The following is a 27,571-nucleotide window of genomic DNA, read 5'->3' as shown; positions in this document are numbered from 1 at the left end:
ATTCGAGTCACTGCATGTCTGCTTCTGTTATTAGGCCTGATATGGGTGATCCCCTTGGGTCTTTTGTATTTGCTTGTAGATTTTCCCATTTAATGTAGGAAAAAAATGTAGAGTTGTGACAAATATTTTACCCATTGCCAACCATTATGTTTGATGGATTTGATAGAAAGAAAAATCCTTACTAAATTAACTACTTTTGAATGGAAAAAGTTGATTTCTTATTGCTTTATTTATTGTCATTTTTTGCATCACACATAAAAGGAGGTCCAACATATTCTCAATTTTCTTTTTAAATTTCAGGCCTCTATGTCCTCACTTAAAAATTGGCAAATAATAGTGTGGCCCCAGTCTGCTATTTTTCCACTGAATTTTAGTGGCACAAACTTTGGAGATTGAGAATTGTGAAACAATGGGGTTCAAGAAGATGACAACTTGTCTACTATCAACAGAGGCATGCCCTACATTTTAGGAGACACAATATGGAAATTAGGTCTGACAGTGATATATTAGAGGTCAAAGATCTCCTATAAAAGGACTTAATAGTATTTGAAGTAAAAGCTTTCCAAAGAAACCCTTTTCTCCAGTAATGTTTTACTGTTATTTTAAATAGAGTAATCTTCCAATCAAAACACCGTTTATAAAAACCCCTCACCTAAAGCACTTTAAAATATAATCAGACAATTTAGGCAATGTACAAAGCACTGTTACTTTATTTTTGCATACAAAGACATAAAGAGTTGTGCTGTTATTTGAAAACAAAAGACTGGGTAGAGTTTCAATTGCTCAGGTTTTCTGACAGTATTTCACTTTGGACATGCAAACAAATATTAGTTAGTTAATCCAAAACTGTAATCTTGAGATTCCAATCTAAGGGGGAAAATCCCAAGGTAAACTATTCCTGCCCAGAAGTTTCCATTTAAAGTTAATTCCCCAGTTTTACATGGTTGAGCCTGAGCCTCCTCCTCCTCCAGATCCTATCCTTCCCCAGGCCTTGGGCTATCCCCTTGTGGGATGTTTGTTTTTGTGGTGTTAAGTGATTTTTCCCTCCGGATATTTGTTTGGTGGGAGCTTTGTATTATTCATTTTTTTATTGTCCTATGTTCTACACCACCCAGAATTGGGATGGAACCAAGTGGCCTGTAAATTAAATCATGTGTAATTAAATAAATAAAAACAGCTATATCTACAGGACTACTAGCAGCTTCTGACAAATCATTATACAGTAACTGTATCTTATCTGCAACAAGCAGTCATTGCTTTTGTATCTGAAAGTTTCTGAAATGAAGTGAGGGGATATTGAAACAGTTTTAGTTCTGACCTCACCATTAATTAAAACCTAGTGGAATGTGATAGATTTTGAAATGTTAAGTCTCCAGCTCCTTACTTGTAAACTGATGAAGTACTACGTACATGGTAGACTATGAGCATGTGTGTGTGTGTTTAGATATTTTCAGTGGAAAAATAGCAGACTGGGGCCACACTATTATTTGCCAATTTTTAAGTGAGGACATAGAGGCCTGAAATGTGTTTAGCAGGGCTTTCAATGTTTATTCCTTAACAAAGCAACTATTACGCTGTAATTTATAGGATCTGTGTAGTTACCCATCTTAATACAATTCTGGGTAGTTTACAATAATAAAATTATAAAAGTCAAAAAACCATAAACAAAAACTAAAAACCTGACAACCTCCCAGGGTACCTCAACAACCCTCCACAGGCTCTACCACTGTACCCCAATGGTACCCCTGGGTAAAGAGCTGGATCTTAATGGACTTCTGGGTGGCTAAGAGAGTCGGGTCTGGTGGAATGGGGGGGGAAGGGGAGAAGGGTCCATAAAGTAGAGGCAGCCATGGAAAAGGCAAGCTTCCTAGGTCACAGTAGATGGGAAAGGACCACTTATTTGATCTAGTGGGACAGGCAGATACCCTTGGGGAGAGGAAGTCCTGCAAATGGTATATGGCTCTTCTGTACTGCATGGGAAATCCAATTTATCAGCTAATTTGAAACCATCATACTTTATTTTTTATAATCATTGACCGAAAAGAAAGCTGCAGCCAAATAGCTTTAGAGGAGGTTTATGTAATAACAAAAAATGGAGTGGGTAGAGTATGGAAATCCTTTTGATAGTTTTGGGATTTGCTGGCAGTTTATATATTGATAAACGTGTGTGTGTGTGTGTGTGTGTGTGTGTGTGTGTGTGTGTACACACGCGCACACACATTAAAAAAACATCCATCCATCCACCCACCTACTTACCTTCCTTACATCTAGCTCTATCTATCTACCAACCTACCTACCTACCTATCAATCGATCAATCAATCCATCAATCACATACCTACCACTATGCAAGTGCATGCATACACTTTCATGACTGCATTATTTCACATTTATTTTCTTAAAAAGAGATTTCAGATTTCTACATAGAAATAAACATTAGGGTACTACACCCCCACCAAGACTGGCAGGGCAAGCTACTGTAGCTAAACAGGGAGCAAACCCCACACTCACTTGCACTGATCTCACCTGGTCAAGCAACGAAACACCTGCAAGCAAACAACCAAGTTCAGACAGCACCAAGGATTCCACAAGGAGAACTGTCTTCAGAGATTCAAGTACTTTTATCACTGACACATTACCTTTCATGCCCTGAATATAAAGCTGTATAATTATGAAATTATTTTAAAATTTGGTTAAATATTTCCTACATTTTAAAATCTGCCAAGAATTGTATCCACCTAACAAATCTGAAAGGTACATCTCTCACAAATTTAAAAAGTGTGCCCCTCTCATTTGACCCCAAAACTTACTTGCCATAAGCCTGTCTTGGTAATAACAGAAAGCCATTCTCTATTCATGTGCTTAACTGGTCAGAACCGAAACGTTTGGTAATTCACTAAATTGCAAGTACTTCTTAATTTACTACTTAACTGACAGATTCTATTTTATTTAAGGTACATGCTAGATTGAAAAATGTTCCATTTTTCTCCTATGTGGATAGAGAATAGAAGGTGGACAAGGCCAATACTATTTTTTTCCAGTGTATTGGAAAAGGCTGATAAACTGCTGAAAGCTTTACCCCCAGTAGTGAACTGCTAGCTAGAATTTTAAAGGTTCTATTTCTAAATTACAGCAGAAAGCACAGAGGCAATAAGAATGCCAAGTTGGGGATGGGAAAAATCGCAGCTGGAAAAACCATTGCAAACACACTACCTTATAAGAGAATTATTATAACATACTAGAAAAAGTAAAGATATCAGCAATATTCCAGGAGGAAAAACACAAAATCCACAAGCAGACAGTATGTTTATTAGGATCATCCAAAATGCCACAAGAAAAGAATGAACACAATAATAGCCAAAAGCTGAACTGAAAGTCCTAGCTGACAGCCTAGAACTCGCCTCTGGCAACACTTTCCTGGGTTTCATCTAATCCCTTACATCACAGCACACCTTTCTCTTACTTTCATTCCAGCAATTAACATGAAATGTATGAAGTATAACATGCCAGATTAAATAAAATTTGTGAGTGGCTTTCTGGTATCTGTATCACACTCTCAAAAACTATTACTGTGGCATGTTCACTAACATTTTTATACCATTTGTTCTTCACTGAAGACAAAAAAAAACAACCTCTGGGTCCCAAATCTTTATGAGCACATATATATTTACAATAGATTTGAAAGTTAAGGGAATGAAGGAGCTCCCTAGAATTGTATTTATTCAGAAAAGGTCTTATATAGGTAACAAATCCAGTTTATTTTCACCAAGCTAGCACAGAAATGGATGATGACATATCTCACAAGTCAGAATAATCAGTGAAACATCTACAGTTTTCTCACCCAATCATAAGACCTCCTTTATATATTTTCATGTGTTATATTTACTAGCAATATTCATGGCTTTTGCTGTTAAGTTTCATTCATTATAAAAAAACTATCACTGACAGATTAAATTCATTAATCCTTGTATTAATTCTATATATTTTTGTCCACTGTGGCAGAGTGGCAGTGGCCAAAGATGGGGGGTAGGGGATAGAGATAAGCATGCATCATCAAGGCCAGTGCGTGACTCCTCAGCAGCAGCAGGAAGCTGATGAAAGTTAGCTGGGGGTAGCAGAGTAGATGGAGGAGTGAAGGGCAGCCAAAAGGGCAGAACAAAAGGGGGCAGATAGGTGGATGGGAGGAGTTGAAACGCACACTGCAGTTGTAAACATGGGTGGGCTGCCAAGTACCTGAATTCTGACCATATGACCGTGGGGCTGCTGCAACGGTCATAACTTTGAGGACAGGTCATAACTATCGTTTGTTCAGCACTGTCATAACTTGGAATAGTCACTGACTGAATGGGTCATTAAGTGAAGGCTATTGGAGAACAATCTAAACCTAAACACAGATTATTAAAAGGCAAACTTTTCTGGGAAAAATGAATTCTTCAGATATGTCACTATTATTAAAAGTTCCTTTCCGCCACTGTTTGCAAAGAAGAGCTGCAGAGGATCATTTCAATATCTGAGCAGTTTTGACTGTTCATGTTTCATTATATACTTTCAAATTACATATGCAATATGATGGTGCTCTCCAGAATCAGCATTATTTAATGAAATATCCCTGCCGCTCAGAATGAGAATGAGCAATAATTTTAAAGGAGGACTGTAGGTATTACTTTTAATACTATAGAGTTCAGTGTTTCTCAGCCTTATCAACTTTAAGATATGTAGAGGTCAACTCCTAGACCGCTGACTGGGGCATTCTGGAAATTGAAGTCCACAGATTTTAAAGTTGCTGAGAAACACGGCTAAAGTCATTCACTTAACATTTCATTTGCCTCTTGACACAAAAACATTAGGAAATTTTAAAGAACAATTAAACTGATTTTTTCAGTTTTAACAAGAATCAATGGACTACAACTAAAAGGCTTCTGATACCATCTCTGTATTTCTTTTGCAGTTTTGAGCAGGTTAATTAAGTAGATTCCTTCGTCACATATTTTAAAAAACCTGTTTGATAAACACAGATTAGTTAACAGGTTTTAATATTTTTAATTTCTAAGCACTAAAGATAGAAGAATATATTAGTTAGTGTCTTGATTCACTGGCACTATGGGGAAAAAAACTAAACCCTTTTGAGCCAAAGTAGGTCTTGTTGAAAGAAAACTTCTATAGTTTGTTTTATTTAATTGGTACGTGTTCTGCGTTGACAACAAGGGCTAAACTAAAACAAAAGGAAAACAGAAAACATTGAAGCATGTCCAAATGTGATTTAAAAAACCTTAAATAACAGCTGCACAAAAAGACGCTATTTTAACCCCCTTCTCCAAATGCAATCCCCCATTCTATATTACTATGAAAAAGGGGTTTTTTAACCATAAAAAAGTAAACACAGTATTTAATAAAACAAAACAAATGAGCAAATTGAATACAAAAGTATCCAAAAACTTGGATTCAAAATGTTTGTATTTTAACTTAAATAAACCAGTCAATTCTGATCAGCTTGAAAATAAAAACCCTTTTCAGGATCTTTTTAGAGTAACAGCTTAAATGCTGGTACAGCTAATGCTCAACTTTTCTAGAATGTAAATAAGGACATTTCTGTATTCTAAAAAATATACCTGAACAGAAATCAAGAAGATTAAGAAATCAGTATATCTTCTATAATTCAAATACCCTATTAACTTAAAAGTCTGATTCCGTAAAATGAAAAGAAATAGGAAAAAGCTGGATTCACGGTATTTAAAAAGTCACTATTTAATTAAGATTTATTGAACAAGTCACAATGTCTGCTTCCATACATAACATAAATACAACCTCTGATTTTAAGAACACAGTAACGAATTCACACAACAAAACAAACAAAACAAACTCATTACAGCTTAACTTGAAGAGTGAATCCAGCAAGACAGTGATGTCAGGATGAGCACCCAAAGTTGGCATACTATACATTCCCATCATTAGGCAAGTACTTTGCATACCAAAACCTATTTTTCATTCTTTTAAGAGATCACCAGAAATGTGAGAGAAGAAGAAGAAGAAGGCTACAGGTCGTCCTCAAATTTACAACCACAATCCAGCCAAATTTTATTACTTGTTGTGATTGTTAAGCGGGTCACCAAGAGACCTAATTTTACAATCATTTTTACTTTGGCCATAAAGCAAGTTACCATGATCATTTAGTGGACCAAACGGTTACTAAGGGAGTTCAGTATATCTAATGGCCATATTTTGCTGGAAAAGACAAAAGAGTTGCAAATCATGGCCACGTGACTGCAGGGTGCTGCAACTGGTTGTAAACGTGAACCAGTTGCTCAACACCTGAAATGTGATGATGTGACTGCAATCATAGCATTTTAAAGTCCATCATAGCATTTTAAAGTCCATCATAAATTCATAAAGTCCATCGTAGCATTTTAAAGTCCATCATAAATTTGAATGGTTATTAAATGGCCAGTCATAAGTCAAGGGCTACCTGTAATGTATACTTACAAGACAAAAAAATAAGTAATACAAAGCCACTCAAGCTGGCTGCTTGTCACTTAAAAAGGGTAATAATTGGCTCTATAAATCATAGATACTTACTGAAAGTTTTGCAGATGTCAGATACTGCTTTAAAGACTCTGTCAGAAAAGTTCACTTTCACTTTTACATACTTCATGTTGGGAAGCTGGAGTCGGAGCAGTTTGTGTTGAGGAGTGAACTCTAACTTTGCATCAGCCTGTATTCCATACTTATCTAGTGTCCAGTGTGTTTTAAGGAGCCAGGTTTTCTTCTTTTCCCACCATAAGGCATGGTCGGACCAATCTTTCTTGACATCTAGGAGCACAAAGATACACAGTTAGGAAATTAAAGAGAAATGGTGAGCAACTTATTCACAGTGCTTAGACAAAATTTTATGTTTTATGTAAAATACCAATGATTTTTATTTCATGTATTTCTTCACCCAGCCAGTTATTCTTGCAAAAGACAAGAGTGAAATAAGGATCATTCAACGTCTGAAAATTTAGTTAACATCAAATTTATTTTTCACACGACAGCTGATGGCAGAAAATGGCCAATCTTGACAAGACTCAGAAACCAAGCAGGATCAAATCTGTGGTATCTGACACACCACCAGTAATGGTCAAGAGGTAAAGATAAAAATCCCCTCAAAGTCAAGCTAAATTTCTCATTCCACGCTACTTGATCATATTTTCAGCCACAGTGGGGAAAAAGTACTTTTGGTATTTTGATAATTCCATATGCTAGGGATATAGCCAAAGAGGATATGTGCATTAATATGCATAAGAAATTATTAACAATTTGGATAACTTTAGACAAAATAAGCTGAGTCCAAATTGTGTAAGTTAATGTTCCAACATCTGCATTGCATCTCCAGCTACTATTAATAATTCCCTGATGTGTCCCAAGAGCAATTGTTCCTCCAACTGGAGAATATTTCAGAATTGAGGCATTGCTGCAGAAATGGTTCTTTTCTTTCCCACCAGATATAAATGTTCCAGTAAATAAAGCTTAAAGCCCAATTACATAAAATGCTTTCTGGAAAAGAAAGGTCCACTAGAAATCCTGAAGAAAATTAGTATAATTCAGATACAATAGGATTTCATAAATACAGGACCAGAGAATTCAATGCCTTTCCTACCTCCCAGATAACTGATCTTATGTGATGAGGTAAGTGGGATATTTGAAATTAATCTTTGTGCAAGTAAAGGCAGCATTTTGGATAAGCTTTATATGACTTCTGATTTATGATTAAGTTTAGCTGTTCAAAGCATAATGGTAATGGTAATTGCACAAAATGCTTGCAATTAATAATGTATGCCACTGTCAGGACCTTATAAATCTCAGGTAAACTACCGTATACAAAGAATATCAGAAAATTGATTATAAAGAATTTTTTATTTGCTTCCTCTCCCTCAAAGTATAGGACATTTCTTTAGATATCATGTAGACTTAGGCAACCCAGAAAACATACAGAAGTACTATATTGTTATCTCATAATCTCTAAATTTTTGAAAAGCTCAAGTGGACAGAGAGATGAAAGGTACAGTTGAATTCAGAGTCATCCTACATACAGTAGGGTCATAAATATCCACATCATTCTTTAAAAACGAAAAAAGGGAATAATCTTGGCTTAGGTAACATGGCTAGAAAAGAGCAGCAGCAGCCATAATTCTCAACAGCATGGCATTTTATCGTCAAATTAAACAAAGCCAAATATAGAAAAGCATGCAGCATGCAGTAAGACTTGGCTGCTCTCAAAGAAATCTGTCAAGTGATTATGGTGAACTCTGTTCCAAACGTTTGCTTCTCTAAAACATGTCAAGAGTAAGGGAATGATTTCGGCACTGAAAGATGTTGTTTATGAGCTCTCAAGAAGTAGAAGTTTAGGTTTAAATGTGGGTTATAAATTGAAAAGTCACTGGCTTTCTGATCAGCCTACTGGGCTACAATTAATATTAAAAGATTTATCTTTATTTTTTATACCGGCTTTTGACAATTTAGGCATACAATAACCTATCAGAGATAAAAGGACAGATCTTCTTTCATCCAGGTTTAAGAAACTGAGAGCATCCTGCGTGATATTCGTCCTACCTATAGTATGCAGTGTTTGAATTCTTCACTTGGGAAGGGGTGGGGAGGAGGTCTTAATATGGATTATTTATTTTATAGCTATCCAATGCTCTGAAGACATGAAACCAAGAAAGAAATTGGAAACTGAACCTGGGGACTTTCTCACTGTCTTGCAAGAACATTTTTTTTAAACTGAAAAATATTGAAAGACCAAGAAACAGTAAAAAAAAATCCTCCTCTTATTAATATAATTTATTTTTGAAAGAGAGAATGCTCTAGGAGCAAGACTTTGCTCACAGAAAATGTCACACATGTAAATGACAAACAAAAAGAACTTATAGTACTGGACTATTTAGTACTTCTTGTAAGGGGTAGAATTCAACTTTGTAAAGTTGATTTGTTAATGCCAGTTCTGCCTAAACCAGCTTTAAGTGGACTTTTATGTGAAATTTCATGGAAGACAAGGCTACATGTGCACTTCTTAACACAACTGAGGAACAAAAACATTCCTCTGCATTTTCATACCCTTTGGATTTCCCAGAGATATTGGGACAGCCACTGTAGAAACCAACTAAACTGGCCTTGGTCTGGCCAAGCACTGCTCTTTTGATGTCCTGATTATAGGTTTAGTTTAATACTGTAAATCAGTTAAGTCTGAAGTCTGCTCTAAAAATATATCTCCTCTTCGCTGCAAAATTTATAGCTTCTCTTTTAAATTTTTATGTTTCCAGCTAAATAAGGTAGGGTTTGCTTTCTCTACGGTATTTAATTTTGTTTGGACAAGCATTTATATCCTGAAGCTGCAGGTTATAGGCACATCATTTGGGAAACTAGCACTATATCAGTGAAATAGCATTGATTCATTGGGAGTAAATGCTAAAGTGAAAGACTATTTACCTTAACAGATGATCTGAAAATATTTAAGCAAAAATTGGTCTGAGAATAGGAAACTTCACATCCTTCTGTCCCTTCAAATGTATGCCACTGACTCTCTTGACCGGGTCACTACAACTGGGGAACAGAGGGAGTTTTAAGGAAGCGTAATTTCCTCCTGCCCTCTTCACCAGAGAGATAGGACTTTTGCCAATAAAGCAGCAGTTGAATTTCAGTTTTCTTTCTGAAAACAACCTTTTTCTCACAGCTTTCATGGAGAATATCTATAGCGTCTTCCAGATTACCAGTTTACTGCACATCATCAGAATGCCCAACTTACACAAAATTTATTGCTCGTCTGCCACTGATATCAAGTGTGGATACATTAGTGTCTTTCCACAATACCTTCTCGCTCCTACACAGCCAAATTTTGAATGTTTTTGATTATAATCCATATATACTAGACTATCTTGCCAGCTTAAAACAGATTTATACTGTGTTTGCAGCAAAGAGCTAGATCATGGGAGAAAGACAAGGAAAGCAAATCTTGATCCAATTCTTCCTGTGAAACTCACATATTCAGATGCAGCGTGAGACCTGTGGACCATTCACTAGGAAAACCACTGATAGCTCTGACACCTAACACTCCGGCATTCGAATAATAATAGACTGCCAATCCTTATACAAAGAGCTATGAATGATTAAAACAGCACAAAAGTATTGACATCCAATGTTTTATTTATGTATTTGTGCAATAAATCCCAGAAGTCTAGGCAGTTTACAAATATTAAAGTAACAATGATACATTACATGCAATCATTAAAATGGAAACAATTGAAAACATAGGCATTTATGGTGCAGTCAATCCTCAAAAGACTTCAAAAAAGGCAGGGTTTTCAGCCTCAGAAATGCTATCAATAAGAAGGGAGCTGCTAAGAAAGAATGCCACTGTCGGGCTTTTTCCTACCACCTGACCTTAGTTAGCATTCCCTGTCAAAATCTGCGTGAAAAGCAATCTTTACACAAGCAGACTCTAAGCCCTATAGGACCATGAAGACAACAGCCAGCATCTTGAATTTAATTTATACTGGCAATCAGCATAGCTCCTCTGCAACAGTGGTTTATCAGGACAGTACAGTAGCTATTGTATTCTAGGCTAGCTGAAATTTTTGGGTGGTCCTCCAAAGCAGACCTAAGTAGCATACATTACAACAATCAAAATGGAAGATGATAAGAGTATGAATGACTGTCCTCAGGGCATCCCATTCCAGTTGTGCTCTCAAAGGAGAGCCACGGTATTTGCATACTTGTTGAGTAGACGTGAGAGTGAAGAATAATATAATCCTGCAGTCAGGAGATTTCTGAATTAATAGCCACTCCATTTTGCTTGGATAGAATCTGACCCTACCTTTTCCCACCGAGATATTGACAATCACTGGGCATTGAGGTAGGATTTCTACAACATCTCTTATTGGGTCCATGGTGGCAATGTAAATATGGATGTATTTTGGTGATATGTTACATGAACTGATATAACCTCTCACAACAGTTTTATGTTTGTTAAAACAGGATAACAAAGACCAAACCCTAACCCTATAACACAGCATCCTAGACTGTGTCTGACTTCTCATCCACTGTGCCACAGACTGAAATAGTCTACTCAGAGAGGGGTGGAACCATTGTAACATTGTGCCCTTAACTCTTAATGCCCACAGCCACTTTAGAAAATACAGTGGTAAACACTACTGAAGGTTAATGTATGTAGTCATGCAGATACTTCAGCAAGGTTCACAGGAACAGAATACTTGACTGCAATGAGTCCCAATCATTGGGACTCATAGACAGATAACATGGTTAGGTCACAGCTCAAGGCACGCACGGGAAGGTTGTGACAGAATTTCTGGATTCACAAGATGTTCTCAAAGGCAGAGTCCTGTTTGAAGTGGTTGTTCCATATGAAGAAGTCCCAATCATTTAGTTATAAGGCCACTGCCAGGTGAGAATCAATTAAGGCACATGCCGTTCTTCCCTGGTAAGGAAGCATGTCAAGCATCTCTGTTCTGTTATCAAGATTGTATGGTATGTTTGTGGCAGTTGCATAGGAACAGGACGTTTGTCATCTGACTGCTGGCAGAGTCAGATCCCTGGGCCTGATATTAGTCCAGCATATCCAGAGCCAACACATTGTATTACAATCATCCTGGTCTCTTTTGGGCATGACATCATCGTCATCTCAATAAATTCCATCCGGCTTCCAATCTGAAGCAATTGTGAGGGATTCTGTCCTCAAAATACTCAGCCAGATTCTTACAACTTACACTAATTGGTTCTTCTAGATCAGGGATGTCAAACTGCCGGCCAGCGGGTCGGATGCATCACGCTAAAACCGCACCCACCCCATTGCTGGGAATGGGGAAAAAAGTCGCAATATGTCGCGACACGTCACATGACGTCGCGAGTTTGACACCTGTGTTCTAGACTGTCCTTTCTTAACAGGTTCTAAGACACGTTGTTATAGTTCGTCATACAGTCAGTTAGATGTTTCGATTGGATTTTGCATTTTTATCCATCTACTGAATCCTTCCCAATGTCCTGGGTCTGGATAAGCAGGTATTGATATTTGATGGTGTTAGAGGTATCATCATAGGATGTAAGCTGTGTTACTATTATGTTACAAATTTATTGACCACCCAACTCCATAATAAATAGCAAGGGCAAATAATAATAAATCTAAATTATCATTGACGTTTTATTCCCTTGATTATGTGCCATCAAGTCATTATCAAATCACATACATAGATGTTCTCTTAAAAATATCATATATTTTAATATATCATTAAATGCTTATAACACATTTTATATCCACCTCCTAATCAAAGTATAGCTGTGATGCAATTCAACTCATGAAAAACGAAGATAAAAACTATACAATAGATGATAAAGGATACAGTAAGAGAATGTAAATCATATGCAAATTATAATTACACATGAAATTAAAATATAATTTCTAAAACTTGAATTTCGAATGTGGCACAATTCTGTGTATAAAACTGGAGTCTAAATAAAAAAAATGCATGGGATCAGAGAAAAGAAGCCATCCAGGGCAAATCTGCCCCTGTACTCCAGAATTTAACATGGTATTCAATATCTGTGTTCCCTGAATTATTGGGAAAATGCCCACATGTTGATGGAAACCCTCCAAATCCCTCAGATGCCTGGAGCAAACCACCTTAATCTGTCCTTCCTCTTAAAAAAAAAGGCTGGCAGCTCTGGTTAACCCTATTGTTACAAGAAAATAATAATCAGAAAATGTTAATCTGCATGCATATTAGACAATATTAGGATGATGACATGACCTATTTATATGATCACATATAGAACCACTAATAGTAGTTTGTAACTACTACTGTATCTTTTATTTATTATAAAATTCCCAAACTTTGGGGTCAGTGGGCAGATTCTGAACGCTGAGAGCACATTTTGGTTGATGGGTACCACACCTGTCTTGGGGAAGGGGGCTGCTCATTCACAGAACATGGTTACATGGTCAGTCATACAAAACAATCCAGGAACACAAAGCCTAGAAGGCACCAAGGATGAAATCTCCCACGGAAGACACCAGATCTGTCATATTTGGCATACAAACCTTCTTTTCCCTTGTTATTGTTGTAAAGGCCATTATTTGGCATATTTAGCATAAAAGCTATGATTTCCTTTTATGCCACTGTAAATAGATCTTTACAATGTCTATTTGGGAAGGGTGTTATGCAGGCCAGACACAGTATTTCAGACTGTCCTTCCAGTTATTACTCTTTCTTATGTTCCTATAGTTAACACGCCCTGCCCTTCCAACCAGAAGGGATTTAAAAATATTTCTGTACTGCCAAGAAAACTACATGGATGTCAGTATAATCACACTTCATTCAAGGGAAGTTTTTAAATCCAAACATCAAATCATGATCTACAATCAGTATAGCTGAGATACATGCTATTCATATGCCTTATAACCTAGATAGTTAATTATTAAAACCAAACTTAAGGTTTTCCCAGTATTTATTCTTCTTTGTTTTTGTAATCTATTCTAACAGACTTTTATGAGTCTTCTAATCTAATCTAATTTTGACTGTGCCTTCAATCCAGACGTGACCTACTTCTGTTCAGTAGTTTTAGTACTAATATTTCTACAGTAGTACTATTTAGTTGTATTGGGCTTTAAAACCCATGACACCTAGATTGATATTCTTTAACCAATTAATGGATTTTTGTTTTCTCAGGAAGTCTGTAGTATTCCATATGTAATGTAATGGTCTTAATAGCAGATGATTCAGGGATATATTCCATATACACGTAGTCCTTGACCTGTGACAGCAATTGGGACCAGAATTTCAGTCATAAATTATGATGGTTATAAATTGGGACACACACACGACCCAACCCAATTTTAAAACCATTTTTACGGCAGTCACTAAGCAAATCACATGGTCGTATTTGTGAACTGATTCTCCCAAACAGGTTTTTTGTTTTTGCTGGAAATTGGCAAAAAATGTCCCAAATCACAGGATGCTGCAACAAGTTGTAGTTGTGAGCTAGCACAAAATGCAACCATGTCATGGTGGGGGAGGATGTTTGCAACATTTTATAACAGCTGGAAGTGCTTTATAGGCTATAAAGGACCCTTCCCGAGGCAATCTGTAATTAACATATGGCCATTATGACTGCCAATTGGAACAATGGAGCTTCCAGAGATTTCACTTTTTTAGCTAGCAGATACAGGCAGTCCTCGACTTATGACCACAATTGGGACCAGAAAATTCATCTTTAAGCAGTGTGACTGTTAACTAAGGCATCACATGACCACACCCAATTCTATGATCATTTTGTGTGGCCATTAAGTAAATTGCTAGCCATTTAATAAAGCTGTGACCATGATTTGTGACCTTCCCTGCTGGCTTCCCCATTGACCGTGCTTGTCAGTAGCTGGCTGGAAAGGCTGCAAGAGGTGATCATGTTTCCAGAGGATGCTACATTTGTTGTCAATGTCAACGGGTTACTAAGCTCCCAGAATTTGATCATATGATCATCGGGATGCTGTTATAATCTTAAATGTGAGGAAAAGTCGTAAATTGAGGAATACCTATGGTGTTCTGATATGTGTTTAAGAATTTTATAATTGGGCAAGTTCTTGATATGAACTATCTATTGATCAGACTCATTATTTCCAATTAGGCAGAGGGAAATAACTAACAAGTTTACTTAATACTTCTGTACTCGATCCAAGGCAGTAAATAATAATAATAATAATAATAATAATAATAATAATAATAATAATAATAATAATAATAATAATAATAATAATAATGATGATGATGATGATGATGATGATGATGATGATGATGATGATGATGATGATGTTGGAAGGGACCTTGGAGGTCTTCTAGTCCAATCCCCTGCTCAGGTAGGAAACCCTATACCACTTCAGACAAATGGCTGTCAGTCTCTTCTTAAAAACTTCCAGTTTTGGAGCTTTCACAGCTTCTGGAGGCAGGTTGTTCCACTGGTTAATTGTTTTAACTGTCAGGAAAATTCTACTTCGTTCTAGGTGGCTTCTCTCCTTGGTTAGTTTCCATCCATTGCTTCTTGTCCTGCCCTCAGGTGCTTTGGAGAATAGCTTGACTCCCCACCTCTTTGCGGTAGCCCCTGAGATACTGGAACACTGCAATTCATGTCCCCCCTCGTCCTTCTCTTCATTAAACTAGACATACCCAATTCCAGCAGCCGTTCCTTATATGTTTTAGCCTCCAGTCCCCTAATCATCTTTGTTGCTCTTCTCTGTACTCTTTCCAGAGTCTCAACATCTTTTTTACATTGTGGTGACCAAAACTGGATGCAGTATTCCAAGTGTGGCTTTACCACACTTGGTAAGGCCACACTTGGAATACTGCATCCAGTTTTTGAACATAACACCATTACTTCAACACTATCTATTTAGCTTTTATTTTTCAAAATGTAGGGCTTCTTACTAGTTATGCATAAAACTACACAGTCCAGTCCTAGGGGAAAAAAATCCATGAAGGTACAGGTAGTCCTCAACTTACAACAGCTCATTTAGTGACCATTCAAAGTTACAATGGCATTGTAAAAAGTGACTTATGACCCTTTTTCATTTATAACCTTTGCACCCTGCTCATGATCATGTGATTCAAATTCAGATGCTTGGCAACTGATTCATATTTATGACCGTTGCCGTGTCCCACGGTCATCACCTTTTGTGACCTTCTCACAAGCAGTCAATGGGGGGAACCCAGATTCACTTAACAAGCGGGTTACTAACTTATCAACTGCAGTGATTCACTTAACAACTGTCGCAAGAAAGGACGTAAAATGGGACAAAACTCAATAAATGTCTCACTTTACAAAAGAACTTTTCAGCTCAATTGTGGACACAAGTTGAGGACTACCTGTACTTCCGAATGTGTCCTGCAATGCTATAGTTGGAGCAACTGTCTTCCTCTACATAGGACTCTTTCTCACATTTTCTTTCTGCTTAACTGAGAAGGACCCAAGTAAGCGTCAACGCAAGACCCTCGCATTCTCAACTGGCACACTTCTGTGCCTGAACCATTAGAGCAGGGCTTTTCAACCTTTTCACCCATTGTACCACTTTTAGGATAAGGCAATATCTGAGTACCACCAGTCACCCAGCAAGGTGTCAAAAACTTGACCAAAAAAAAAATAAGAAAAAAATTTGATAAAGTACAAGTAGTCCTCGACTTACAACAATTCACTTAAGTGACTGTTTGAAGTTACAGTGGCACTGAAAAGTGAATTATGACCATTTTTCACACTTATGACTGTTGCTGCATCCCCAGGGTCATGTGATTTACATTCGGATGCTTGGCAACTGATTCATACTTATAACATTCAATGTCCCAGGGTCATGTGATCAATGGCCAGGTCATCACTCAGATTGTGGGGTTCCTGTGGGGGGGATCCGTGGGTCTCTGGTAGAGGGGAGTGGGACTGGGATGGGTGCCTTTCCTCTCTCCCATTATCCCTGCCTTCCTTCTTTCTTTCCTTTCCTTCTCTCCCTCTTTGTTCCTTCCTTCCTTCCTTCCTTCCCTCCCTCCGTCCTGTGCTACGCCACCCAGATCTCAGCCTGGTTTTGGCAGGTAGCGGCGCATTCTCATCCACACAGAGCGGCTGGGCAAAGTAAAACCACTGACACTGCGGCCCTGCCTCTTCACGCACAAAGGCAGAAGAGAGAGCCTGCGCCCCAGCCTCTGCGCACGCACACAGGCAGGGTGGGGATGTCACTGGTTCACCTCCTGTTTTCAGGCACGTACATTACAAACTGGCTACTTCTCCCAGTCATTTTTCCCCTCCCGGAGCCCAGCGTTTGAGCCAGGTTCCCCAATCCTCTCCGCGTACATCGTTCTTCCCATAGCTCTCCCCAGCGCTGTCAAGAGATACCCATTTCTGGCCGCATTGCTACCGTTCTTAAGTTACATTTGCACCCGCCTGAAGGAAGAGAGTGATGCTTTTCTCCCTCCTCCAAAGGAAACAAACCCGCATCACCACCAAGTCACCCTTCAGGCCAAGAAATCTCTGGGCCCAACGTTGAGACTGTTTTAGCCTGAAGCAGAGAGTCGGAGAGTTCCATCACTCTCACCGTTTGGATTCTACTTTTACGCCCTGGGAGCAGCTTGCCTTTCAAACCTCCAATATATAACAGAAGGGGAACCCGCTGCAAAGGCACGTCTCACAGAGTCTTTCCCAAGCGACGCCTGCGCTCCACTGCTGCAGAAAAAGAAGCGCTGCGTTTCCCACCAGTGCAGGCAGCCCGGGTCCTGTGAGAGGCCGAGTGGGAACGAAGCAGCCCTAGGGTCTGTGCTGTGGAAAAGCCGCAAGCGCCTTTGTCGCCTGGGCTCCTGCCCAGCTCGCTTGCGGAAAAGAGGCTGCTTGCTAAGTGATCTGGGCAGCAGCCCGGCAGCAGCGTTTCTGAGTGCGATTTCTGAGCGTGACTCAGCTGATCCCAGGCTCCTGCCCGGCTCACTTGCTTGCGGAAAAGAGGCTGCTTGCTAAATGAGCCCAGGATCAGCTGAGTTGCGCTTAGAAATCGCGCTCAGAAACAGCCAGGAGCATCGGCAACCTTCTCTCGTGGCCGCCAGACAGCTGGGAGCACAGGTGCTTTTGAGCAGGAGCGGCTGTCAAGCTCCGGCGTCGGATCCGGAGTCCCAGCCTGCCAGCTGATCAGCGGTGTTCTCCTCTGGTCCGTGGCTCAAATCCAGAGTCTCAGCCTCCCAGCTGATCGGCAGAGCAACCAGCGGCTGGCAGGCCAGGTAGCTGGGTTGCTGCATGGATCCGCCCCCTCGGTTGATTGTCGAGCCTGGGGCTTGATAGTTGCTCCTGCTCGAAAGGCAGGGTTTGGCGGCCGGCGAGTCGCTTGCGCAGGGCTCTCCCGGGGCTGGCGGGCGATGGGGGAGGAGAAGGCCAATCGCCTTACAGGTACCTGGGACTCAGACGCGCCTTCCCGGCCATGTGTGCCCTGAAGAAGCGACGATCAGAAGTCAATCCGGTTGCTGCACAATAATTCCCTGGGGAGGGCCGGGCCTCGCTCTGCGCCTGCACGCGCCCTCCATAGGGTTCCTGCAGGCCGCTGCGAAGCAGCATGCTTTCCAGCAGCAAGTGAGCTGGGAAGGAGAGGAGCGGGGGGGAGGAAGTGGGGGGGAGGAGGAGGCGGGGGGAGGAAGGCGACGCCGCGTACCACCAGCCAGGTGCTCGCGTACCACTAGTGGTATGCGTACCACCAGTTGAAAAGCCCTACATTAGAGGGGCTTTTAGCTCAAGAGAAATCTTCTCTGTCTTGTGGAAAGACCTCTATGTACTTTTAAAATACAAAAAAAGGACTGCTAACTGCCCTGATGAAAGACTGCAGTCTTTCAGACCAAATAAGCTCAAATGCTATTTCTCAGTATTCTTGTTACAATGAGTCAAAAATATTTTATTCTTTTCAAGCAGTTAATTTTTAAGCCAGAAGATAATTACTACTGCCTTACCTAGCTAATAAATAAGTGTAAATTAACTGATACCAAGGCTCAGAGATAACTGGTATCTGTGGGAATCTTTTCTGATAACATTTATCATACTCATTAGTTTAATTTGGGCTATTTTTTGAATACAGTACTTTGAAATTAGATAATAACTGTGGGCAGGTTTCTAGAAACATAAGAAAAACATGAAGCTAAAATGTACACATAAAATGTAGACCTTTGCCAAAACGTGCATACTTGTATGGTTCATATTACTCCTGATAAGCTATGACTAGGAGATAGGAAGAAAGCACATTGTCATAAAATTTCAACAGCATAAGCTATTTTATTAAATTCCATTTGTGTGACTAATCCAAAGCAGTTGTTTAATTCTTCAAGTTGTGCTAAAGGAATCCATAATTCAAAAGGCATGAAGATTATTTTGGAGCAAGATGGAAAAACATTTTGAATCAGTTTATAACATTTTTAAGTAGTATTATTTAATAGTAATTTTAGGAGGGGAAAATTCAAATTTGTAGTGAGCAAAGAAACATTTTTTGTTGAAGGGCAAATCAATTAATTACCAGATCTACTTTGCAGCAAATTCTGCCAACTGAATGAGAATGCCAAATGTTTGATGTCACTTCCTGTTCAGAAAGGACATCCATAGTTGCTTAGCAGATAAAGTCATTTACTTTACTTAAAGCTTGTTTATGAACAAGTCCCATTTGAACATGTCCCATGTCTTCCACTTTGTTTCCTACTTTCCCAAGGGAAAGTTTCTTGCAAGATAATACTTGTAGAAAATATAGGAGAATGTAGGTGCAGTCAATCACAAGTTTTGAGAACCTTGCATAAAGCCCTAATGTAATCAAGCATCTGAATTCAATTTTACTCAGGACTTATAGAATACATTTTGTGTCCTGTAATTATAAACCGTTTAATAGCAATTGACTAAAATATAAAAGAATTCTGCAAGCTTAGAAAAAAGACTTTAATGCTATATAGCAAAAGGAGCTGGGTTGTCACTTAATTATTGTACCATGTTTATATAAATTTAGTACATAAATTTATCTTAATTAGTATATAAATTACATTATGTTTATATAAACTGTTATTTTCTATGCCACCCATCCTATCTAAGCAATTCTAAATATTGATGACATGTACTCATCTTAACTATCAAAACCTCCGAGTTATTAAGACAGTTACATTGAATCCTAGTTCATTCCTATGCTAGTACCTGGAACCTGTGGACTGAAAAACTCAACAGTGCATCTGATACAGATCTTTCCCATCATTCATGACTGTCACAAAGAAAAGAAATGGTTCATCAAAGCAGCAATTATCTTGGCTTGGTTATGATCCCCAATTCTGTTTGGACAGGAAGCCTTCAGCCTTGGATGGAATGCAAGCAAGATTACACTAAAGGAGCTTGTTTAGTTTGGTATGGTGGTGGAGACTGAGGATATTATATTCCTAAATACTGGCTCTGAGGCACAAAACTGACTTCCCCGTTAATGTGAGACAGTGATGGTAGGTACGTTTATCCTAGTTATTTGAAGGGGAAATGATTTTGGTGGAAAGGAGAAACACTTGCAATTTCTATAAATTACAGCATGTAATGTCTGACTTCAGCAGCTGTTCAGATTTATATGCAATTGGGCATTCTTTGGCATACACAATTTAGAATGCCTGTCCCTTGCTCCATTTTCAGCATATCCCCACTCCATTTTTTCTTTGCTCCTAGTTGAGCCTTTATTGGCATACTTAATAAAAGATGCAGAATTACTTCAAATAATAATCCTGTTTAATGTTCCCAGCAAACAATTAATTGAAGGCACTCAGTTATGTGCAATTCCCAATAGCACTACTTTTTTCACTTTCTCAAATTGCAGTATCTGATTGAACAGTGCAACTTAAATCTAAGCTCATGATAGTTTTAAAAATGTCTTGAAATTGAGTAGGAAATGGAGGAAAAATGGAAATCTTCAATCAGCCTGCATATCTTTCTATATAAAACTTTGAATGTGAGCCAGAAACTAATTAAAAATAAAACAGAAAAAGAGTGGAAAAAATATTTGGAGAGTAAAAACAAAGAATTAGTTATTTAAAGTTAACATTTAAAGAAAAGAGTAACAGCAATAATTTGAATGGCATTGTTTTTATTTATCATAATGGCTTAAGGGAAGACATTACGAATTCAGCTCAATGAATTTGCAAATCATGCCTTAATTACTGTAAAATCTGTAGTGCAATACAGGGCTTTTCAACCAGTGGTACGGGTACCACCTGTGGTACATTGGCACCTGGCAGGTGGTACACAACCATCCTAGAAGTGGTAGCGGGGTAGGGGAATGAGCTGAACCAGTAGCAGCACTGCACAAGCCTGAACGAGAGATGGCTGGAGCTGCAGGGTTGTCAGGGCTCAGCGAAAGCGCCAGGATCAACGCTTCTTCAGGGCTGTCAGGGCTCAGCGGAAGCGCCAGGATCAGTGCAAGGCTCCACCTGGAGTTCAGCACTGATCCCAGCACGTCTGCTGAGCCCAGAAGAAGCACCAATCAGCTGCAATGTTGCAGCATCTCCAGGGTCTTGTGATTTACATTCAGATGCTTGACAACTGATTCATATTTATGACGGTCACAGTGTTCCAGGGTCATATGAAGTGACCAAAACCTGCTGCAATCACCCAGCAGATGGGGGGAATAAAAACCAAACATCCCCATCTCACCCCGCTGCCAATCCTCAACAGAAATGCTCACAACAATGAAAACCTCAGACAGGAGGAAGAGAGCCGCCGGGCAGGCAGGCAGGTGTCTTGCTCGACACTTTTTCCAGTGCTGTTGGAACTTCAAACAGTCACTAAGCGCATTGTTGTAAGTCGAGGACTACCTGTACTTCATCACTTTTTTCCTTTTTTTTGGTCATCAAGTGTTTGACACCTTGCTAGGCGACTGGTGGAACTTGGATGTTGCCATATCCTAAAAGTGGTACAATGGGTGAAAAGGTTGAAAAGCCCTGGTGCAATACAATTGGTAAATCAGTAAGGGTGCATTTCTTGATGTTTTATTCATAATACAGCATAAATCTTCCTTAAAGCTAAGGGATGGAGAGATAGCAGTCATCTAAAAAAGTTCATTTCCTGAATTTTCTTCTTAAAAGGAAAATTAGAACGTATTTTTATTTTCCAGAGTTTGAAAGATAGTCAAGGAAAAGATTTTATTATATTTCCAGGGATTAAATTCAATTAAAAAATATCTAGGAAGTTAAAGGTCATGTATCATGTTTGAAGTAGCACAGGAACTGAATTGTGCCTGATGGACAGAACCCTCAATAATTTTTAATAGACTTGGTATAATTTAGAAGTTGATATATATCCAGATTATCACTGTAGAAGCCTGTCTTATTCATCTGTTTTACTATATATTGCTAAAGCAAATGCATAATCAATCAAAAGCAAAAAATAAACTAAGTGTATATAAAAGCTACAAATATCCCTAGAATAGATTTTTCAGTTATGTCTAATACAGAGTAGTGTACAAATATTAAACCTTAAATCCAAGTGAAACATCAAAGATCACTGATTTTACAGTTTGGGTAATGAAACGTCTGCAAGAAAACAACCAAGCTCAAAGAGCACCAAGGACCCCTCAGTATAGGCTGTGTCTTTAGCACCAACAAATTAACAGATATATTTGCAAATTAAGGGCTGTATTTTTTTTTAAAAAGCTAGCCCTTTTAGCATTAAAGCAACAACAGATTTTTGAAGAATTGCTTTGCTTTTTTTCATTTTGTGTTTCATGCACTTTTATCTGTAGTTTCTCTGGTTGAGATCTCTCTCTCTCTCTCTGTGTGTGTGTGTGTGTGTGTGTGTTTGTGTGTATCTTTTTATTATCTGAAATCAGAAATTAGACTGTGTGAGGGGAAAAAACTAAAAGAACTATTGAATAGCTATTGAGCATCAATGCCTTAAGCTATCATGTAAAATAGGCTAGATTATCTTGTTTCTGGATTGTTATTAACCCAACTGCAAAATAGTTTCACAAATACTGCTTATTTTGTTTACTACACTGTATTGTATATGTCAATCAATTCAACAAGGCTCCAAATGACTTACCCCCCCCCCAAAAGTAACATTAAAATAAAAACCTTTACAAACAATAACAAAATGAAATAATGCTATAAGGCACCGGTGTCAAACTCACTGCGTCACATGACATGTCGCGATTTATCACGCCTTTTTTTTTGCATTGCCAGAGCTGGGGTAGGCGCGGCCTCCATATGATGCAACCGGCCTGTGGGCTGGGAGTTTGACACCCCTGCTATAAGGAATAGTCTCAACATTCAAATCTAGAACAGTCTGAATGAAGCTGCTATAAAAATACATTTCAGTTTAAACGAAACTTAACAGCTACTTCCACACCCTACACTTAAGAAAATTATATACCAAAATCATCAGCAACATTGAGATTTAATATTATTTACTGGCCTATATGAAAAATGCAGTATTTTTAAATGGGTAGAAACTGAAGAATGTTGACCCCACAATTAGTTCAAGAAATTTTTAACTTTCCAGTTCTGAAATCAAATCAAATCTAAATAAGACTCTTTCATACAAACATAAGCTTCCCCTTGAAGCAAGTATTTATATCTGCTTTTCCTTCCTTATTACATCAGTGTAAAATGTTAATACAGTACCGGATGGGGGTGGTTTAACAATACCAAAATTATTTAAGTGGGCAACTAATCAACAAATAACTTCTTTATAGAGAAGCAAAAATGTGCTAGAGACCAGATAGGGATTACTTGTTTTCAGCAGTCCAAACAACTTCATATGTATTCTAACAGAAGGAATATTTTAATTGCTAACTGAATATATCTCAACATTTGGCACCAAGAAAGAACTTTAACACTTTAATACAGTATTCTGCTCAAGATTGAAAACATAGTGCAAAGTAACTGAGTAATATACATGTACTTCAGTGAGATTTTAACCTCCAAGACATGGCCTATGTCATGGGTCTTCAAACTTGGCCTTTTTATGACTTGTGGACTTCAACTCCCAGAATTCCTCAGCCAGCGAAGTCCACAAGTCATGAAAGGGCCAAGTTTGAAGACCCCTGGCCTATGTCATGTTGAACAAATATGATACGTGCTGTATAACTAATACTGGACTAAACCTCAAAAGTCTACATAAGATGTAGCAGCCTTAGCAATAAAAGCAAAATGTTAAGGCAATGTCTATCAAAGAATGACAGTGATTTGCACCAATTTGATTAGAACTTTTGAACAGTTAAACATTTGCTGTTAAAATGGGAGAAACTGTTAATTGGGGAGGTATAATTAATTATCTCTGAGACTCCAATACAAGCCATAACACCATCAGATTCAAGGTCACTTGACTAAGGAAATTGGTCACCTTCATGCACTTCAGAAAACCAAAAAAATAAAAACTTTGCTATGGCAACAAACATTCTTACAAAGGAGAAATATTTTTTGCAACAATAGATAAAAACTCTTCTCACCAGTTAGTCTAAAAAAATTAACTATTTTATGAGCCAAACAATAAAAGAATAACTACAATAATGCATTGTGTTAAAATTTTTCCAACATAACAATCTTTGGAGAACTTTTTCTAATATTCTTTGCAATCAGAAAAGAAATAAAATTGCTTTTTACTTATGACATCTTGCTACTGGGTTAGTTCAGAACCCTTCTCAGGGAACATTTGATGGTAGAGGCAAACTAAACCAGCCACAATTCTTTGCCATGGCAACCCAAAGACACAAAAATATTTAAAACACAGGTTAAGATGTGCTAATTACTCTTTCTCACTTTGCCTAGCAGAGGACCCCTTGTCAATGACAACACACAGAACAACAGAGGATCAAGCAGGATAAGTTCTATATGAAGCTTCTGTCCAGAACAAATCATTCAGTATTTGAGAAGGTATATTAACGGCTAGTATATACTGTATAGCCAGCAGAGCAATAAAAGCATTCATTTAATTATTCTCCTTGTGACCGCACATTCAACTAATATCTCTCAATAAACAAGCAGCATATTAAAATATGTCAGGAAGAGCTTTAGGTTTCCCTACAATATGCATTTTCAGCAAACCAATATAGTACTTTTGCTATATATCACATTGAATTTTGGCTTCTAAAGTTCATCAACATATTCATCATAGTATAGGGTGTGGTTCCTGCTCTATGGAACAGCCTGTCCCTGAGATCTGAAGGACCCGGTAACCCTCTCAGCCTTCCAGAAGCTTGTTATGATCCAGTTGTCAGGATGTTAGGAGAGACCAATGTACACATTTGTTTTTTAAAATTGCTACATGGTACCTCAGGTGATTCTCTTTTTTTGCATTGGATTATTTTTAATTCTGTTTTCTTTTTTTCTGTAAATTGTTTGCCACCTGCAGTTGTGCATTTAAGTTGGTAGGTGATATAAATATTCTAAAAAAATTAAATACATTCTCTGGATAGGTTTAAGTGTATATTCAGATTTAAGGACATATATTACAGCATATATTACATATCAATTTAACTATTCTAGTGTTAAACAACTGAAATATAGTCCTAATAATGACAAAATTTTAAAAATATCTTATAGATTGGCTCATCTAAGAACCAGTTTGCTATATCTTAAGCTAGGATAATACTCTATCAGTAGTCACTGCATTTCTCTATGAAATTTAGACTTGCTACCACTTAAGTAGAATATTGTAAAGAAGCTTACGGCCATCTGATAAAGCAAGGAAATAGACAGCAGTGATTGTAATATGCCACTATAGAAAGTTGTAGATTTAGCAGTCCTGCTGCATGCTGTAGGCTGCTTGATGATCTCTTTCAACAATTTGTCTAGTCAAAAAAATGACCATTCATTTCCCTATACAGCATTCAGAGAAGCACCAATACTGTAATCCCTACTTTCTATTTCAACTTACCAAGTTTTTCCACGAGTTTCAGCATGACGCCACCAATATGTATTTCCCCTGTGACCCTCAGTGTTACATCTCTGTTCAAGTCTGTGATATGCACATTCAACTCCCACGTTCCATCAGCATAGCAGCCATCTGGCATCCGTATACCGTCCAGAGCCGTCATCGCTCCTTCCTACTGAAGCAGAGGAAATGGCATTTATTTCATTAGTTAAGCTGAAGTCTCACACTCACAATTCATGAGCAGCTCCCCTGCTTCCCCATTCAAGCAAAGAAAATAAAAAAAAAACACCGCAGTGAAGAAAGTAAAGAAAGAGCAAGAAAAAAAGAAATAGCCAAGGAAGGGAAACAAACTCCCTAAAATCAGCTGTAAAGTAGTAACAAAACTGAGGAAGTTCCCAACTCAGTTCAATTTACTTAGGAGGGCAGTAAGGGGAGGGTGGACCCAAACTGCAGATTTCTAGCTGCCCAGCAAGGGCTTTGTAAAGCTAAAGGGAATAAAAACTGAAGCTTAGCTTCAATTTGCAGGTATGTTTAAACCAGGTTTCCCTTATTCAGGATCTTATTTGTCCCTACAATATTAATTTGACAAGTCCCTTTGACCCCAAAGTTCAGGATTCATATTCCCTTTAAGATCCAACTACTCAAGAACATTTGAATAATTCACCGGAGCAAACACATCCTTTCGGCCATAATAACCTCCATGATCTCCTAGGACTCATCCTACAAAACATAGATATATTCATTGTGGTAGACAGATTGCATAAACATCTTGAAGCACCACACGAGCACAAATAAGGGACTCCACACAGGGAAGAAAATTTTGCAAGCTCCTTTTTCCAGGGCACAAGAGATAGCATTATTCAGATCATACAGGGCTGAAGTAGGCAAAAAAGGAGAAAAAGAGCAATGGATGTCCCAATCCAAAATAATGCTCACAGAGGAGCTTGTGCCCGTTGGATCTAGATCAGCGTTTCCCAACCTTAGGAACTTGAAGATGCGTGGACTTCAACTCCCAGAATTCCCCAGCCAGCATAGCTGGCTGGGGAATTCTGGGAGTTGAAGTCCACGCATCTTCAAGTTCCTAAGGTTGGGAAACGCTGATCTAGAATCCCGTGAAATAATCTGGGGGGAAAAAGGCTAACTTCTCAGGTAAGCAAAAGAAAAGGGAGGCCTGGAAAAAAAAAAGAGGTGGGAAGAACGGAGAGGAAGAAGAGCCCGAAAAGAGCAAGGCTGAAAGCGCGGCGAGCGTTATTTGCAGTGGGGAGAAAGGCAAGCGAAGTCACCTCAAAAGGGACTAGGACCCTGAAGAGGGCACAAAATCCTCCAAACTACATCCCTTTCCCCCCCCCCCACCACCCATCACCCTCGCCACCCGCACACGGCTCCCCTGAGGACCCCACTGGGGCGCAGATGTCCCAGCGTCCACCGACCGAGCAAGGATGACGTGGAAGCAGAGGCGAAACGAAGGAGCCCCGCTCTCCTTTGCCGCGCGAGGGGAAAAGCCCCCCCCCCCACACACCGCGTCCTCACCTCCCTTCAAGGGGCTCCCCGGCCTCGCTGCTGCCTGCGCGCGCGCGCGTGTGTGTGCGTTACGCTCTCCCCCGGCGGCGCTGCGACTGCGAGCCTGACAAGAGAAACCCCCGCCGCCGCCGCCGCCGCCGCCTTCTGCCTGCCTCGCCCGATGCTTGGCTTCTCTTCCCCCGCCCTGCGGACGTAGCCAGGACGGGAGCCGCCGCCCCCCTAAGCCTCCTCCGCCCGCCGGGGGCGCCGCCTGAGGGGATGGCGACGGAGGGAGGGAGGGGGGAAAGAGGAGGGAGAGGGAGGCCTGAGGGGGACGGAGGAGAGGGAGGCGCTGCCCTTTTATGGAAGCCAGGACGGAGGAGCAGCGGGGCAAGGGGCCAACATCCGGGACTCCCCCGCCAGCGGACGCGCGGGAAAGCGAAGAGGGGGGGAGGAGGGGTGGCTGGGAAGGGGGAGGAAGGGGAGGCTGAGGGGGGGAGGAGGAGCGCGGAAAGCGCGGGAAGGGGCCGCGGAGGCATCTCCCCTTCAGGGAGGGGCGGTGGGGGGGCTGCCCTCCACCAAGGAGAGGGGAGTCTGGTGGGGGGGGTCTATCTCCTTGGAAATGGGAGAAGAATGGACGTGGCGCGCTCCGTCGCT

General features: G+C 39.5%; 1 protein-coding gene across 4 annotated transcripts in view; it reads right to left on the bottom strand.

The window, feature by feature from the left end:
* Window positions 1-27,180, bottom strand: part of FERMT2 (FERM domain containing kindlin 2) — a 75,284-nt gene extending 48,104 nt beyond the window's left edge. For 2 of the 4 annotated variants that reach the window (XM_081346175.1, XM_081346178.1), the window contains exons 1-2: window positions 25,418-26,133; window positions 6,572-6,805 (exon numbers count right to left, since the gene is read on the bottom strand). In XM_081346175.1, coding sequence (XP_081202301.1) covers window positions 6,572-6,805; window positions 25,418-25,577 — 394 coding nt within the window. In that variant the 5' untranslated portion in view covers window positions 25,578-26,133. Of the gene's footprint in view, window positions 1-6,571; window positions 6,806-25,417; window positions 26,134-26,944 lie in introns of those variants that run through there. The other 2 variants (XM_081346177.1, XM_081346176.1) reach the window with 2 other exon arrangements.
* Between the last annotated feature and the right edge of the window lie 391 nt (window positions 27,181-27,571).

The sequence above is a fragment of the Vipera berus genome (assembly GCF_964194415.1).
Source record: "Vipera berus genome assembly, chromosome: 1".
Lineage (NCBI taxonomy): Eukaryota > Metazoa > Chordata > Lepidosauria > Squamata > Viperidae > Vipera > Vipera berus.
Note: the sequence above shows the minus strand (reverse complement) of the source record. Positions and strands in the feature narration are given on the sequence as shown.